General features: G+C 36.1%; 1 protein-coding gene across 1 annotated transcript; it reads left to right on the top strand.

The window, feature by feature from the left end:
* The first annotated feature begins 1333 nt into the window (after positions 1-1333).
* Positions 1334-15320, top strand: LOC126375101 (homeobox protein ceh-31). The gene is made up of 3 exons (XM_050021944.1): positions 1334-1628; positions 14445-14593; positions 14823-15320. The coding sequence occupies exons 1-3, from the start codon at positions 1334-1336 to the stop codon at positions 15318-15320; spliced, it is 942 nt and encodes a 313-aa protein (XP_049877901.1).
* Positions 15321-19073: the final 3753 nt, after the last annotated feature.

Below are 19073 nucleotides of genomic sequence, written 5' to 3'. Positions count from 1 at the left end.
GTTTTAGGTATATTTACTTTTAAGTTATTAATCGTGAGCCAATTTGTAATTTTTAATAACGCGTCATTAATTTCTTGTTCGTAAAGGTCTAATTTTGTGCCCTTTACAATTACGGTCGTATCATCCGCGAATAAAATACATTCGTGGGGAACCACATCAGGCAAGTCGTTAATATAGACCAGAAAAAGAAGTGGACCCAGCAAACTGCCCTGTGGGACGCCATAATTATTGTATAAAAAGGTTGAGTTGAATTTTTGTATGTCATTACTATCGGGACAAAATTTCTGAATTTCCACACATTGCTTTCTGTCACTAAGATAGCTTTTTAACCAGTCGTAGGCTGGTCCTCTGATACCATATTTATATAACTTGCAGAGGAGGCGCTTATGACAAACAAAATCAAAGGCCTTACTCATGTCCATAAATAATACTGATACAGGTTGTTTTTCATTTAAACAGTCCATTATTGTTTTTATTAATTTAAATGTTGCAAGCGATGTACTCTTACCCCTCCGAAAACCATTTTGTTGTTCTTTAAGAATTTTGTTACGTTCTAAAAAGTTAAGCAATCTCACAAACATAACCTTTTCAAAAATTTTAGAAAGAACTGGAATTAAAGTTACTGGACGGTAGTTATCCATGTACTGATGATCTCCTTTTTTGTATAGTGGCTTTACGACTGACTTTTTCAATGCATCCGGAAAGATTCCTTCTGTTAAGCATCTGTTAATTACCCAATGCAATGGCTGTGCAATTACATTTATAGTCATTTTAATGATATCAGTACAGATATCGTCATATCCAGAAGCTTTAGAATTTTTTAATGACATTACTATTTTCACTAACTCATCACAGCTAACCGGGGTTACGAAGATGCTTTGCTCTAACGTGTTTACATTTGTATCTATATCAACTAAGTTCGTGTTAGACGTACAATTGTCGGCTATTATATTTATAAAGAAATTATTAAAATTTTCAGATATTAACAGTGGGTCGTTTATAATTTTATTGTTAACACATATTTTTGAAATAGAGTTCTTGTTTTTGACAGTTGTATATTTTTTTATAACATTCCATGTGGCCTTACATTTATTTTCTACCTTGTTTATATATTTAAGATTAATATTCTTTTGAGAATTAGTCAAGCACTTTCGTAATATCCGAGTGTAATTCAAATAGTTAGGTTTTTGTGATTTATCATATCGACACTTCAGATACAATTGGCGTTTTCTGATACAACTCTTTTTTATTCCTTTTGTCAGCCAGTACCTTTACCGAAACAGTACCTTTTTTTGGAAAATTTGTAAGATTGTTTAAATAAATGAATTCTCCAATGGAAACCGATTCAAATACCGAAGAAATCCAACAAGAGAGTAAGACAACAGAAAAAGCAGAATCAAGATTACCTTTTTCCATAGCTAACTTACTAGCTGACAAATTTGAAAAACATGAAGACACAAATGTAGCGTCAAGCAGTACTGAAGTTGATTATGAAAAGTTTCAAAGCGGTCAGTTTCAATCTGATGATGAAGATGATGTCAAGAGCACGGGATCGGAACAAGTCGATGTTGTGAGCTCTAACAACGACGCGTCAGATTTGGAGAAGTCTGCTGATTATCAACAGTCAGGTAATAAATCTGTATTATATAGATACCAAGACTTTAAAGCGCTTGCCGCAAATTAAATGCTCTTAATCTGAACAATACCACGGTTACAAGTTCTCAATCGCGTAAAATCCGACCAAGTAATGAACAAAAGGGATCTTCGGCGCTCAGTACTTCGGTCGGTGTAGAAGCTTTTTTGACGTGACTTATTGTAGGTTTGCTCCAGATGGCTTTAATTACATGGACGGCCAGTCAGAGGGGTTAAAACAGCCACATCAAAACAGTTCATCTAAAGCATTATTGCAATTTGATGTTTGTGCATATAAAAGTAAGTGTGGAATGCAAAAAATAATAAATTTAATAAAAAACTTCTCCGGTACTGGTTACTACTTACTAATGTTAGTAAGTTTCTCTCATCATATTATTATCTTATCTTTTGTAGCCTAAAGTGTCCCTCTATTTGCTGGACATAGGACTCCCTCCATTTCAGATTTCAGAGACATTCCATTTTTTTTCAGAGAGAGATTTTCCATTTCAGAGACGTTACCGAAAAATATTAAATCTTCAGTTTATCTCTAGGTTCACCTAAAGGGTTTTTTTATAAATCTTAAGGGCGATAAGCACTAATGCCGCAGATAAATTCACAAGTTTCTGAAGAGAAACTCGGAAATCTAGATTATATTTGTGATAGCCGGGTCAGACAGGCAGTCGCTTCTGTACAAAACCGGACCTGCCAAATCTTCAGGTTAGGTTACCGGACCCTGTGGAAAACGGGATGCTAGGGAGATGATGATCGAATCCGTGATAGCCCTGGTTGGGTAACAAATGACATACATTATAGTGTCCCGAGTTCGAATTTCAACTCGGGCTCTTAACCACTGAATTCGATTTTGTATTCATATTTGAATCACAGATAATTGATGTCACGTGGTTTCCAGGAGTAGTATTCAGAATTTGCCTTTCAACTGTTTTAAGACGGTAGTTAAACAAAAACTTCACAAAAAAGGTTATTATAAAGTTAGTGATTATTTAGAAGATATGAATGCATGGAATTAACTGTCTGAGAACTGATATTATCTGATATTAACTGATATTAAATTACTCAATTGTATACTAATATTTTATGTTTATTTTTATTTTTTTAAAGAACGTCTAGGGCCCTGTGCCGAGGTTTTTCTTGCAGCTTCTTTTCCCCGGCTATACAGGTTGTGAGAAGCTGCAGTAGTTTTAGGCGGATGAGACGTTCGTTATGTAAAATTGACGATTCAAAGTGTAACTATGTTACCTATTGAATAAAGATATTTTTGAATTTGAATTTGAGTGCCTGGTTGATGGCTCTGATAGACTCGCCCCTATTACAAGGGACCTACACATAGCTGGCGATGAGTGGGTTTTGTACACTATACACCTCTGCCTACCCCTTCGGTGATATAGGCGTGGGAGCGAAATTATTTTGTTTAACCGGGCACAAATCTTGGAAACCACTCTCTGCTTTCGGCTCTGTCTACCCCATCAAGAATTACTTACGTCCGTAAGTTTATCTAAGTATAATATTATAGGTCATTAATAGTTACACCCACGGAATAGAAGAAAGAGGTTTGGAGGGCCTTTTTTTTTTCTTTTTTTTTGACCTGACTTATTGTAGATTTGCCGCAGATGGCATTAACTACCTGACCGGACAAATGGGGAGCGCTGAAGGCTCTCACCCGATTGGAAGGGCCAAGTGTGCGCGAAACATAATTAGAAACAAGCAAATAGTTCATACTTCAACTTTGCACTCCACTCGTCTGCAAACTTTCCGACGCACGGAGATCCGCAATAGTGTACTGTGTATAACTATAAGTCAGATATCGACTATCATCCATTGCATTGCATTGGTAAAACACTAGCAGAGAAAATTGAACCCAACCCTACTATGTGCCCAAGTACTACAGAACCACCACCAATTGAATCCTTCTTTCTTGAACCGACTGATGAAACTGAGGTTCGCAACACAATATTAAATCTAAGAAAGGACTCCACTGTAGGTCGTGATAACATCTCCGCAGGATTATTAAAAAGATACCACCAGTACATCACACCATCCCTTACATATATAATTAACTTAGGCTTTGCATCCGGTGTCTTCCCTGATCCATTCAAACAGGCTGAGGTTATTCCGATATTTAAAGGTGGTGCCAGGGACTCAGTAAATAATTATAGGCCTATTTCGATTTTACCTACTTTATCAAAAGTAATGGAAAAACTCCTAAACAAAAGACTTGTCAGATACCTTGAGAGCCAAAAAATTATTTCCAATTCCCAGTTTGGATTCAGATCCGGAATTTCTACTAGTGATGCTGTCCATGAGTTGATCGATCATGTAGTTACCAAACTGAATGCAAAATCTAAGGTTGTGGCAGTATTCCTGGACTTGGCCAAGGCATTTGACACAGTCTGTATCCCAATCCTTCTCGATAAACTTGAGAGAATAGGCATTAGGGGTGTTCAACACCAGTTATTTAAGGACTATCTGACGAATAGGCAACAGAGGGTAAGGATATATGATGATGTGAGCGATGACATGCCTATAGATCATGGTGTCCCCCAGGGGAGTGTTCTTGGTCCCACTTTATTCTTGATTTACATGAATCATCTATGTAACCTCAGCCTTGCAAATGGCAAAATAGTAACTTTCGCTGATGATACAGCCCTCATCTTTCATGGCGATTCATGGCACGAAGCTTTCACTGCCGCGCAGACTGGATTAAATACCGTTTCTACTTGGCTCAAAGATAACATCCTGACCCTTAATGTGGATAAAACCAAATACATGACATTCTCCATCAGAAAAATCCCCCCTGAAGACTTAACGAATAACACTATCTTTGCCCATTCGTGTGATCTCGTCGGTCCTTGCCATTGTCCTAGTCTCAAATCTACCACTAACATCAAGTACTTAGGTGTTGTCTTAGACAATCTACTCAACTTCAATTTTCACATTGACCTTCTTACCTCTAGGACACGCAAATTAATTTACATTTTTAAAAACCTACGTGGCATTGCTGACAAAGAAATCATCAAAATGGTTTACCTGGCATTATGCCAATCTATTTTAACCTATTGCATAACCGTTTGGGGTGGTGCTGCAAAAACCAGTTTAATAACAGTCGAGAGAGCCCAAAGAGCTGTCTTAAAAGTTAGCAAAAATTTGCCATTCCTTTTCCCCACCAAAGACTTGTATATTATAAGTGATGTCCTAACTGTACGACAGCTATTTATACTCAATGCTGTCCTTAGGACTCACACTAGTCTCGCGTATGATCCGACAGTGATGGTAAACAAACGCGTCAAAAACAATATCTGTCCAACATCAACGATCTGGTTAACTGCTTTTTCACATAAATTTATTGGTTTTCTTGGCCCTTACTTATACAACAAAATAAATAAAAAAATGGACATTTACTCATTAACGAAGCATAAGTGCAAAATTTGTTTAACGAGCTGGCTAAAATCCCTGGATTATAGCGAAACAGAAGAGTTACTTCTTGTGATGTCATGACACACACACACACACACACACACACTCGTAATGGATAGTTAGTGGAAGATGCTCTTATAGCATCTTCCGAACCCAAGATGTAAGTCGTAGGGCTAACCCACACACACACACACACACACACACACACACACACACACACAAGCATGCCGAACGTTCTTTAACCTTTTCTTATTTCTAATAGGTACTTATAAAAAACTATCCCACTCTTATTATTGTATACAGTCTATAATTCAAACTGTAACTTAAACATAATAAAATACCTAGCACCTGATTTGGAGTGTGGAGAGGCTGGTGATCTGTCATACAGGGCATCCTAGTACAGACACCAGTCTCTCACACAGATGTTATAGTTATGCCTTTGTTATGTCGTTATGTTGTTTGTTAAACTGTCTGTGTGGGAGAAAATAAAGCTTTATTTATTATTATTATTTATTATTATCCAAGGAGAACCCTCTTACCTAAAAACCTAAGTATGATCGGCTAATTATAAAAAAAATTGGTGCTGTATTTTACGAAAAGTAATGATAAAGTTGCAGCCTATCACATAAAATATACATTGCAGGTAAAGTGGCTATGGAAATTGAGAAGCAGTAGAGCTATCCAAGTTATCTGTTTGCAGGAGTAGTAGGAAAAGAGAGTGGGGTTGAACTGGCGATAGCGGATCTCATGCAAAATGCGCGTTAGGGCCTTTCTAAACTCAACTCAAGCACCAGTTGATTTACATAAACTTAACTTTGTAAACTGAAATTTCTCTTTATCCGTTTCGTTATTATTCTACTCTGATGTTAAACTAATAAAAATATTTACAAGATGCAAAACCAAACTAAGTAACTAAAACTAATTTCAATTACATTTATTCATCTGTTGCATAAAACATTAACTTTTATATTCAAATCCTTATCTCTGGGGAGCTCGAAATATTAAAAGAATAACCATCCAGATAGTTTTAGGATGAATAAATCACTGAAAACCGAGTGCGGAGTAATTTGAGCCAAGTCATTAGTTTTAAAAAAGGTAAAAAATGAGTTGACTCACTTTACACCTTCGCGGGCCATTTGACTGCACGCTGTGCCCATGCGCCGTTATTTATAATTGTTTGGGTTGCAACAACGCAGATATACCAAGGGATACAAAATATAGAAACGGCCTGTTCGTCCGATACTTTAATATATATTTTAATCCGCAATAGTCCTAATTAAAACACAGACACACACGCGGTAAGAACCCGTTATTATGTGTTTTAATTATGATAATAACCGCGTAAACTTAAAACAACGCAATAGTCCTGTTCGAATTACGCGTGGCTTACATCTTAATCTCCCAGGTTTGAATCCCGATTCTGGCTCTGAAGCACTGAATTCGACTTGATGAGTTTGAATTAATATTTGGATAATAAATAATAAATACCATGTTGTTTTCAAGAATTAGGCCAGGTCAGACAGGCAGTCGCTTCTGTAAAAAACCGGACCTGTCAAATCTTCAGGCTAGTTAAGCGGACCCTGTGAGAAACGGGACAATGCTAGGGGGATGATGATGGTTATTGGCAAATGGGCATAGGTTAGGCATGGGGTGTACTATTTAGTGTAAATAGGGTTTAAATAGGCTTGATGTTATGATATTTATACCTTTGGTACAAAGAACTTGGTATCAAAAAATATTCAGTGTTTGACATTGACATAATAAAAATCACTTATTTTCCACATCATAACGTGACACAATGAAGGATTATGCAGACTACGTTCGCCTTAAAAAATGTAGATGGCGCTGTACAGATTTTCCTTCGTTTAACCTCCTACTTTCATAGATAACAGACATAATGCATCTTTTATCATCTCTTTGGGTATAAATGATAGCCCTCATTATTATTTTTCTTCTTATCGTGTGGGTTGTGAGGTGGAATACCAACCTCATCAACTCTGGTGTCAGGGTTATTGAGCCGCCAAAGTGACTCATGTAACGCGTACATACTTACATCAGTAAGTAGTAACCGGGACCAACGGTACACGTGACATTACAGGCTGATCACCTGATTGTCCGAAAGTAAGATAACCCGTGCTTCGGAAGATATGTTAAGCCGTTGGACCCGGTTACTACTTACTAATTATTATTCTAATCAAAATAAAGAGAAGCAATAAATGTAGGTAGCAAACAAGCAACATTATTCTATTCGTATATCTGATCCAATGGAGCAACAATTATTTTTATAATATAATACCTTTGCCATAAGATTATATTTTTGAATAATTATGTACCGGGGTACATAATTTAATGAGAAATTAGGTAATTATCACGTTAAATCTGAATAACGCAATCTATAGCTTTTATGGGGAACACAGCCTAGAAAGTCCGTCATTGCTTTTTGTGATAGGTAGGTAATGCCCATTCCGAAAATAATCTTTACCATAACACATAGAAGTGGTCCTTTTTGAATTGTACAAGTCACGATTTGTACCTATTTATAATATTTCCATTATTAAAAAGTTTAAGGAACTTAATCAATCAGGAAATAATAAATATTTTTATCTTGAAACAGTCGAAACCCGTATAAATAATTAATAAGATCGTCGTCGGTAAAACTATTAATAAATAAATATATTTAATAATATATACTTACTTAGTAAATTGTTTTTCGCGCGTTAGAAGTGTATTTTTCCTTTCATTGTAGTTTAAAATCGATGTTTCTATTTTGCGTTTTTTTTTTCAATTATTTATTTATATTTTTTATAATCATGAATCATGACTACATTAAATTATTCTAAATGTTCCTTTTACTATTAGTTATTTTATATTTAAAATTGTTCATAAAAAGTACCTATGTAAAATAGACAATTTATTTAATGTAAGAAATTAAAATTAAGTATATTATATACTTACACCTACTGTATACTTAGATATAAGTAAGTATGTATAAAAATATGACGTGTAATGTGATTTTAACGAAATAAAGACTGAATATCAAAAGCCGCCGGATGCCTCGCCAACGACTACCGTCGGACTATTAACCGCCAACAATAAAATATGATGACACAATAATAAACTACAGCTAGATAGCAAAACTAAATAACAGATTTTCACAGAAATCGGCGATAAGTCGTCCTAACGAGCTACTTGAGAAAAAAAAATGAGAATATATTTTGGTTAATTTATTTACGAGCTGCCACATAGAAAAAAGATCAAATTGTTTTCTTCTTTAGTAAAGAGTAGGTGATGTTGGACATTGGATCTGGTAATCCAGTTCATTGAAATATTCAACATCCGTCATGAATCATTCAGATCTAGTTTCTCATTTTTTTTATTAACTTATTTATTAAACACACAGAAAACGAAACGTAGGTAGAGTTTTAGTCTTCTGACAAAATACTTAGGGCCTCAATTACTTAACTGGGTCATACACAAAACGGGGTTCAAAAAATTGAAAAATAAAAAGATTCCAATTTATTGAAAATTTGTGTTTATTTATTAGAGATCAATCAAAATGTCACAATGACAGTAAGAAACTAGATCGTTTTAGGAAATTATAACAATTATGGCACTTTTTTAATTTTTGATGTTCACAGAAGTGACATAAGCCACAGAAAAGAACAAAATCAGTCAAGAAATCAACATTGCTCCTTCTAGACACTTATGTTTTCCATTTATTTATGTTTATACTAGTATAAACTCTAGAGCCCCTTCGCATAGGTAGTGGATTATGCGTTTTTCGAGTAGACAGCTTTAAAAAAAATATATAAGTACTCCACACAAACTTACACCTTTTATGTCACGTCACCTCTTTGTGATTTCTATTTCTAGGTTGTAAAGAAATGTGGTAAATATTTTTTTAATTTCTTTAAATAATGAACATTTTCTAGTACTTTGGAATCCCATCTACTTGTTAAAACTATAGAAGTTTCATACCTACAAACTTTGCAACCTCTTTTTACTTCCTTAGAAGTAAAATTTCGCAAAATCCCGTCTTAGAGAGCATCTATATCCTAAAAGAAACCCTATGCCCCATGCAAAATTAAAGATTACTTGTAGTTTCTGAGATTTTCTGATGAGTGAGTCAGTCAGTAAGTGAATGAGTAACCTTACGCTATTATAGATTTACATACCTATGTTAATTATTGACTTATTTCAATAAACTATAACAAAGGTATATCAAATTAAAGGTTTTAACAAAAACTTCGATTTTAAAAGCCATAAGTATGTTAAATTACTTATCAAAGAACCACGTGATCAGAAGCTACAGTACCTATCCATAGAAGAAATTTTTATCAGTATTCGCTGATTATTTGGTGGTAAGTTTTCATGATCACCATCATCAAAGATTGCTGGATATTTTTTAGCATACCTAGATGGTGAGGTCAATTTACCATAAGCTAGGGTAGAGTGAGGTACAACCATCGTAAGATAAACTAAGTACCCTCAGACTAGCCCAATTGGAATATACTCGTGACCTGACCGTGCTTTCCGTTAGACCAACATGATTCCTAGGTGGTGAGCCGCATCGCCATCTATAATGGTCGGTATGTGGTAAATTTCATCTTTTGGTTATTTTAGGTGGTAAGTGATTATCATCGCATTCATTCGCTGGTCGTTTTTCAACAATTCTGGGCGGTATCAAAGAAAGGGAATCACCAAAGTAGATATTTTCAAACAAACATTTTTCGTACTGTAAGTGGCTGACGTACAAACAGAGGTTCCAAAGATGGTGTCTTTAAAGGTGCAGTGACCGTCGAAGCAGACAGGGTTCCAAGAGAAGAAACAACTGAACTGGCAATAGTGGCCCTGGACCCTAATGCAAAACTCGACGGAGTCGCTGGATACTACAATTGGCGTTTGGTCGATTTGAAAATGAAGACACTTAGTGCGAGCGGCACATATTGTAACAGATCAACCTTTTTGCGTGGATTGTGTTAGGGGCTCCAGAAAATTTGGTGAATTTGAAACGTCCCTTTAAAAAGCGGACAGTAATTGCATACATTTTGTATTTCAGACACATGCACATCATCAATTGGAATAACCATAATGCCCTTGCAATTGGTTTTTCCGCAAACTGTAATGGTATTAATATAAGTCTTTGATAGCCGGAGGAAATAATTTTATTTGTTTTAGTACAAGTTTTAAGTAGGCACAAATGAGTACTGGCTCATATATTAAATATTGAGAAACTGTGCTGATAGATGTCGTATTTATTGTATTCTGTGATGGATGAGAATCAGTAGAATACTTAACAAACGTTATTGTGCAAAGATAGTTGTCCTTTTGATCCACCAAAATGATCTGACTGGACTTCTGTTCCATATTTAAGTATTACTTATCCAATAATTTTCGGCAAAACCGATATGTAGTAAGAAAGGCGTAAGGTTATGCTTCATGAATCGAATAGCTCTCTAAACTAATTATTTTTTACTTGAAACAAGATAATCTCGATTTTCAAGGCATGCCACAACAAGATGCAAGAAAATACAAATTATTTGCATTAAAATAGAACCACGTCAACAAATAAATAAGTCTAAAAAGCCCCATTTCATGTGATGACAACTAAAAACATACATTCTGTGGACATAAGTATCTCTTGTGGACACGTGAATTCACAGGAAAGATATCCACAGAAGGGAATGACGAATATGAAATTAACGACAGTTTTTTTAACTTTTGAAGTTAGAAGAGAAGAAAAGTGGATTTGTAAAATAATCCCCATAGCTCTTTAGGGCGGTATGTTTTTACTAATATTAATAGTCTACATATCAAGAAATACTAGGAACAGGAAAGAGCCTCTGAACTCTGACAAAATTAATTAATACTAGATAAATAGTTGTATAAAGAAATATTCTAGACGTATCTCTGGTAAATCGATGCCGGAAACCGACATCTAATCGGTGTGGCCAGTAAAAAATATATAAGTTTTGTGGTAGTTTTAGCAGATGGGAAATTCGGTCAGTTTTTTGGGTCCACAGAAAAGTCGCTAACCCATATAACCAAATGTTTATTTAATTTTTTTTATTGTTTAACATGTTCAATATTTTTAAGTTTTTAAAATATTATACATTAGGATAAAATACATTATAGAAGGAAATAACCTTCCAGTTTGTATCTTCCAAAACAAAGCATAGCCCCTTAGAATATAGTAACCACGGATCTGAACAGCCCACAGAAGGAGACAATTTAACATAAATAAAAATAATTTAAATAGTAAGATAAATCGTATGTTTTAAATTTTCAGTGCATTATTATAATAATCGTTAGTTTTTGCGAATATGAAGTAATATATAATTATATAGACTATATTTTTAAAGTGATCACATCTGAACACGTGTTTGTGTATGACCCAACTACTTTCTTTAAATACCTATATTTTCTTAGCAATTTTTCAGCGTCAAAATTATAACGCTCGAAACATCCAGTGGCAAATATCTACGCCTCCGTTCCAAATTAGCCATTCAAATTGGCTGTGTTCGAAATTCGAAAACAAAATAAAGATCACTCCACACTCCCGCACAAACCAAGCAATGATGTCTCATTTTCTATATTCGTTCTGAAAAGATAAATCTCTCCCGTCCCAACACTCGTTAACTAAATCTTCCCCCTCGTAATTATTCAACGGGTAAGAAAATAAAGTGAAAAAAAATAAACATGAAAAGAAACTGTCCTGACTGAAATTTAGTAAGTGGCCAAGCTCATTAAAATGCTGTAAAACTCAATAACGAGACATCGGACGCGAGTCTGAACGGAACGCAATTTTACGCGTCAAGCGTTTGAGGAAATAAAAATACCTGCCGCATACCGCGGTTTGACATTCAGCGAAACATATTTTCTAAGTTTAACAACAGAATCCATTTGAATGGTACCTACCTAATTTTAGATTATCAGGGTTCCTTTGAATTCAATTTAATGTATTAGCATAGAATATAAAATAATACTAAGTAAAGAACGGTAATTTTCCGCCGCGCACTAATTCCTACCGCCGCCGACGTCACTAGGTCTTTTTTCTTTGCTCTAGGTCTTTTTTAATGGCCGTAACCCGCTCTAGAGTAGTGTAGAGTAAGAGGTCTCGCCCACACTTACACGAGTGTCTGGGGCGTGTTATTAGTAGAAGTAAAATCAATTGGTAATTCGGTTATTTAGCAAATACAATATAACTTATAACAACAACGGTACTTTTCCTACATACCCGTAATCCCTAAGGAAGCACATCATGCAAGTTGAACCTGTATTAAGATTTTGATTAAGTAGTGGAAGAAAGTGGTAGGTATATCACAATCGTAAGTTCTCTGAGGAATTACGAAACATACGGACTCCGCATCGCCTCGAATCGACTCGTACCATCTAACCATACGAGACAACGCCACCGTTGACAAGCGGGTGTAAATTGACATTAATTGGCTTACCACTGGCCCGCCAATCCGCCATCTTGTTACGCCATTTTGTTCATTTTCCCGCCTATATTTACACAGCTAATTAATTTATTCGAAATTCGATCGCTCACGATTTGATCGATTGTAATTGATTACGCCTTGTCTATTAAAAAGTAAATCGTTTCTTGGCACGTCTACTTATACTGATTAGCATTTATTTAGTTGTGTTCCTACTACTGACTACTTATAGACAGACAAGACTTACGCAGCTAAAATACACACTTTACCAGAAAACAACTAAAAAATAAAAATAGGTAAGTACTTAAAGGGTCCTGATTTTGTCAATTTCACGAAGAAGAGTTTTTGGTCAACAACAACATAGGTACCTTATCAATAGACAAGCATACCAACTATTTTTTTTATATTTTGCGTTCCTATAAAGTCATCCACCACTTTAATGCTAATTATTATTAAAGTATTTATAATAAACGTAAAACCGACGTTAAATAATAATTCTACAAGTGTCTGATCTCTTAAACACGAGTCAAAAAAACCGGATATCCATTTTTCACCGCACAAAAACGCTTAAAGTGACAAGAGTGCTCGTTAAATCATTTAAACTGAAACACAACCCGTTCTAACGTATGTAGTCGTAATTTCTTCAACACTTATAAATCGCCTACACAATCTTCAAACGATAATATATGTATTAATAAATATAATAATCTCTGGCAGAGGACTTTCAGCTTTCACGCCTTTGCGTTTGGGTCGGGAGCGTTTTAAAAAGTTAATTGACGTGTATTTTCGCGCGCTCATTAGTTGCGTTCTGAAACATAAGATGGTGGCTTCAGTTCGACTTTCACTTTTTTATGGATTCTGTTTTTTCGATAAAGAATTATAAATATGTGCGATGTTTTTTTTTATTATTCGACGTGTATAAGTATTTTAATTAACGACTATTAAAGTACTTAATAGTAAAGTTGCACTTAACTTTATAATTACTTACTTAAAAAAGTGTATATTCCTTTCAATAGAAATTAATAATGATAGACTATTAAAAAGGTGTATTTATAATCTTGTCAATAGTTTCAAAATTACTCCAGTCATTCGGACTATTTTCAAAACACTTTCAATAACGATTCACATCTTCGCACTATATTTTTTCTAAACCTACCGAAGCAACTCGCGCCTCATTAGGTGCGTTCCGAAGTCCCGACACACGGATTCCGCGCTGGCGACGTCGTCCGAAGAATGACATGTTGATGTATTGCAGCTAATTACTCAAGCAAGAGGTGTTTATTGAAAATAGAGTCAAGTGACGACGTGGAACGTCCGTTCTGAAACCGGGAATCTTCTTCCGCGGTGTTAAGTACTTAATTACAGGGATATACGTTAATTTATTTAGGCGAATGATTTTTGGGTTGGATCCAGATATTTACTTAGGCATAAATGTTAATAATTCTACAATTATAACTAATTAACCATTTCAAATAACGCGAGACATTTACAATTAGAACTGGCGACTAGTAAAGTTAGCCATACATTCTGCATCCTAGATAATATCTTGTTCTTACGCAAACCCAGAAGCCCTGATAAAAAGTGCCTCCTAGATAGATCAGATACTATATAAATCATCAGGGAACTATGCACGAGACCCATGATAAAGCAATATTAGATGCCTACTTACGTCAGCTAAGCTCGCGATTTTTTTATCCATCCACCCTTCATCGTCAGACATCATTAAAATAGTGAGATTTGTTAACAATTATATCTTTGAACTGCGATCACAAAGCGTGACTGCAAATATCCACATCAAAATCATGATATTATCATCACCGCACGGTGCGATCAATCTGTCTAGAAGAATAATAAAAATATCAAAAGTAGCTAGAGCTTGTCGTATTCATGACTAGTGACTAGTGCCATGAATGTTTAAAATAAACTCCTAATTGTCCCCAGCATGCAGCAGCACCCGAGGCAAGCGCGCGCGCACCGCATTCAGCGCGCAGCAGATCAAGAGCCTCGAGGCTGAGTTCGAGAAGAATCGCTACCTCTCCGTCGCGGCTAGGGGACGATTGGCGCGACAACTGAGGCTTACGGAAACACAGGTAGATGATCTAGACAGTCGCATTATTGAGTAACAAAGAACAGCACTTTCTTTTAAATCAACATAAGAATTTGAATAATTATATATAAAAGGAACTTCGAAAGGACTGGATATCCAATTAGATCTCACTTCTTTTTTCTTTATTTCGAACTTGGCCTTTTCCCCACACATTGTGTCCTTAACCTTTTTAGCTAAGCACATAAACCAAAAGTACTTAATTTTTGTTGCAGATCAAAATTTGGTTCCAAAACCGTCGAACTAAGTGGAAACGTAAATATACGAATGACGTAGAACTACTTGCTCAACAGTATTACAGTAGTCTAGGCATAGTCTCCCCTCGGCCCATGTTTGTTGGAGACCGACTGTGGATCTTCAACTACCCAAACAGACTGCCACCAACACAACAGCAGCAGTGGATGAAATCAATAAACAACATGCCAATAAATAACCAACTCATGGATAGGAATCCCATGTTTAGAACGCTCCCCAAGCCGGATTTGCCGCCATTTTTAATCTCTCCACAGTACAACGATAGAGTTTTCGAACGCACCTTACCGCCTAGCGTGAAAAATCCCGCGCAAAATCGTTTGTTGCCACGAGAAGTGTACAACAATATGGCGACTGCGAGAAGTTCAGATATTTATAAAAACAATATTTTAAGTCAGTCTAGTCCACAGGATCCCAACGTGGATCACTTAAGAAGATTGGAAGAGAATTTTAGTATTTAATCGTGTTAGTTTAATGTCTATTTAAAGGTTAATTATATTTAAAAATATAATTGTAAATACACGTTATTTAATAAAATGGTTGTTTCAATAATAATACAATAATAATTTAATAATAATAAACCAGATAAACCCTATATATAGGCACGACTCTCCTCACGAAGTCCTACTTTATGGACCACCGAATACTCATATAATAGGGTTGCTTGCTACTTTTACTATAAGTACATTTAGGTAGTAGGTACGTAAAAGCACTACACACTATATTTTATCCCTGATTAAATTCCGATAAGTCTATATTATTCTATTTGTATATTATATTTTAGAGTTACTATTTAAAAAAAAACAAGAGTAATTCTCAGCGCTTATCGCTATCGACTCACTAGGGTCGATTAATCCTTTCAAATATTCTTCCTCTCAGACAACGTCCTGAGCCGAGGTTCGCGCTCAACTGGGCACCCTGGGCACTGGGGTGAGAGCCCTCAGCGCTCCCCATTTGTCCGGCCAAGTAGTTAATGCCATCTGCGGCAAATCTACAATTAGTCACGTCAAAAATATAAAAGCATAAATATAAGTAATTTGTTGTATAGTAACATATTATTATATGAATGAGTACAAAAAAAAATAGAACGTCATCATAGCAGTCCATGCACACAACCAGTGTTTATATTTTCTATGCCAGCTTTTCCTCCCGGGCGAAACCAGCTCTTATATACCATAAAAACATGTGATCAAAACGCCTACATAGCTAACACCGCAATTTTTCAAAACCCCAAATTAATATTCAATTGCGGCAAGCACATCGGCCGGCGCTCTATAAATCAAGCTCTTACACGCCATATCGCTCCGCCAAAATTGTGCTTTGGAATAAATCACAAAAAATGTCTGAGGGCCTCGGATAGTGGCTGCGTCCATCTAACTTAGCGTCAAGCGGGAGCTAGGAGACTGCTGCGGAAATTGCTGACGGCTTTATGTACTTCTAGAAAGAAAAGAATGAAAATAAAATTAATTTAAGTATTTTTATCATGGTATTATCCTACACGATAAAAATACACAAAACAGTTTTAAGGTTTAGTACGGTCTACTCTGACCCGGCGTGCGTGTATGAAACGATTGATGAATGTGGAGGAAGCAAGAGTGTGTCAGGAACGAAGCAAGTGGAATTCCATAGTCGCTTATCCCGGTGGGAAATAGGCGTGAGTTTATATTATGTATACAATGTATGTAAAACAGTTTTAATTTACTACTGGGATTTTTAAGATGGTAATAGAAGGTATGTTACCTAACCAGTATTGGGCTGGTTGTCCCTTCGTAGGTTGGAAGGTCAGACAGGCACTCGCTTCTGTAAAAACCATTATAACATAAACATCATATACGTACATAGGCTGTTGAGTGGAGGCCCGTGCCCAGAAGTAGGGCGTGCGTGAGGTAAACCTAGCTCAATAGCTGCTGGCAGCGGAGAGTTGCCGTTCTGTACGTAGTATTATTGTGTGCGTCAAGCTAGCGGCCTCAAAAAAAAAATGTGCACGAAAAAATAATTTGACCATACCAAAAAATAGTACTCTTATTGAAAAAAATAGTACCTGTTGTAAAAAAATTAGTACCATCACGGTTCTGGATTTATAGCCATGTTTTATTGCACTTGCTAGCTTGACGGTGAGCGAAATTTGGCGAGAGTTAACGACAAGGTCTTTCGCTTTGATTTAAACGCCAAAAAATAGTACCGAAATAGTACTCACCCCCTGCAAAATACCGAAATGAGTACTTCAACGGTTCCAAAGTTATAAAGGCAGTTCTTTGATCCCGCTAGCTTGACGTTTTGAAAATACCTATTATCTGGGGAACGCTTGCATACTTCAGTATGTAACTAATATCAATAAACTCGTATGAAATAGTACTTCCTACCATCATAATTTTGATCCGATTCTCTTTGTAGAAATATGTTAAAAAAACATCATAACCTATGCCATACATTTGTTGTTGATACAGTCACGTAGACAATTACATAACCTCACAATTTATTCGTAAGTATTGCCATTTTGGAGGTCTACCCTACCATTTCTTTGCACTTCAGAGTGTTTCTATTACAAAAAAATGCTATTTCATACACCCATATGCACTAATTTTAATAGAAAATGGCTGCATGGGTCTAGTTCTTATTGAAAACAATCTGTGATTTTAATACATCATAATTCATTTTTAATCTACTGTTTTATTTTATAATTTATACCTTCATGTTCAATTTGTTACGGATCGAAGTGTTTGTTAATAAACAATTTGCAGTATTTGTAGAATAACTCAGAGTTTCAACAATGATATTACTTTCATTTGACAACCCGGGCACTTCACCATTTTTTACCCAAAAATGGGAAAAAAATACTAAAATCTGACAACATCCTTCTTGAGCATGTGTAATAATTTTGTTCGCGACGGTACCTGTCTTGATAAATGTATGATATAGGTTATAATGACTTTTTGACATATTTCTACAAAGAGAATCAGGTCCAAATTATGATGGTAGGGAGTACTATTTCATACGAGTTTATTGACATTAGTTACAAACTGAAGTATGCAAGCGTTCCCCAGATAATAGGTATTTTCAAAACGTCAAGCCAGCGGGATCAAAGAACTGCCTTTATAACTTTGGAACCGTTGAAGTACTCATTTCGGTATTTTGCAGGGGGTGAGTACTATTTCGGTACTATTTTTTGGCGTTTAAATCAAAGCGAAAGACCTTGTCGTTAACTCTCGCCAAATTTCGCTCACCGTCAAGCTAGCAAGTGCAATAAAACATGGCTATAAATCCAGAACCGTGATGGTACTATTTTTTTTACAACAGGTACTATTTTTTTCAATAAGAGTACTATTTTTTGGTATGGTCAAATTATTTTTTCGTGCCCATTTTTTTTTTGAGGCCGCTAGCTTGACGCACACGTATTATTCGGTATTCTATGCTGGCGGCTTTGCATGGATGGTGGTAACCAGGTACGGCCGAAGCCTACCACTGGTAGTGTAGCGCGATTATCATCACCCAAGGGTCACGTATAGAGTCTCGAGTCAAGGTTACTATTGAGCCGCCAAAGGCCCCTGACATGACTCATATGACGACTACTAACCTGCATCAGTAAGTAGTAACCGGGATCAACGAAAGCACGGATCATCTTACTTTCGGACAATCTGGTGATCAGCCTGTAATGTTCTAACCAAACTAGGGACCACAAAGTGATTTTCGTGATATGTCCCCACCGGGATTTGAACCCGGGAGCTCCGGATCGTGAGCCGAACGCTAAAACCACTGGACCACGCTGGCTGTTTTGGGTTTGGGGACGAATTAATCCCATGGCTGTATTTTTACCTTTCAAAAATTCTATCCAATCACATACAAAATCCGATATAAATTATCCAAGTTATTCGTGCGTACAGAAACGCGATGCAATTTATTTCAGAAGAGAGGCAACATCACAAAGGGGGATGGTAGATAGATATTTGAAAAGGCAACGGAAAAAAAATCGTACACACTTCACCGTAATAAAATATGTATAGAGATTCTACATAGAGTTTCCGGTGTATATGTCGGGTTGTGGGAGAGAGTATAGTGAATATAATATAACACATTCATACTTAAACTCACGCCTGTCATCCCCAATGAGATGGACAGAGGTACAAGCTAATCAGACATACATACATATACATAAATAGCCTACATACATCCCACTGCTGGGCACAGACCTCCCCTCAATCAACCGGAGGGGGTAA

Source organism: Pectinophora gossypiella, chromosome 18 (assembly GCF_024362695.1).
Source record: "Pectinophora gossypiella chromosome 18, ilPecGoss1.1, whole genome shotgun sequence".
NCBI lineage: Eukaryota > Metazoa > Arthropoda > Insecta > Lepidoptera > Gelechiidae > Pectinophora > Pectinophora gossypiella.
The sequence above is the reverse complement of the archived record's forward strand: the minus strand, read 5'-3'. Positions and strand labels throughout refer to the sequence as shown.

What these genes read in the sequence shown, in the direction of transcription:
- LOC126375101 (XM_050021944.1), top strand. Translation starts at nt 1,334, where the DNA reads ATGGAAACCGATTCAAATACCGAAGAAATCCAACAAGAGAGTAAGACA. An exon ending in TGCTGATTATCAACAGTCAG is followed by an intron (nt 1,629 to 14,444) that starts GTAATAAATCTG and finishes AATTGTCCCCAG; the next exon opens with CATGCAGCAGCACCCGAGGC. An exon ending in TGAGGCTTACGGAAACACAG is followed by an intron (nt 14,594 to 14,822) that starts GTAGATGATCTA and finishes TTTTTGTTGCAG; the next exon opens with ATCAAAATTTGGTTCCAAAA.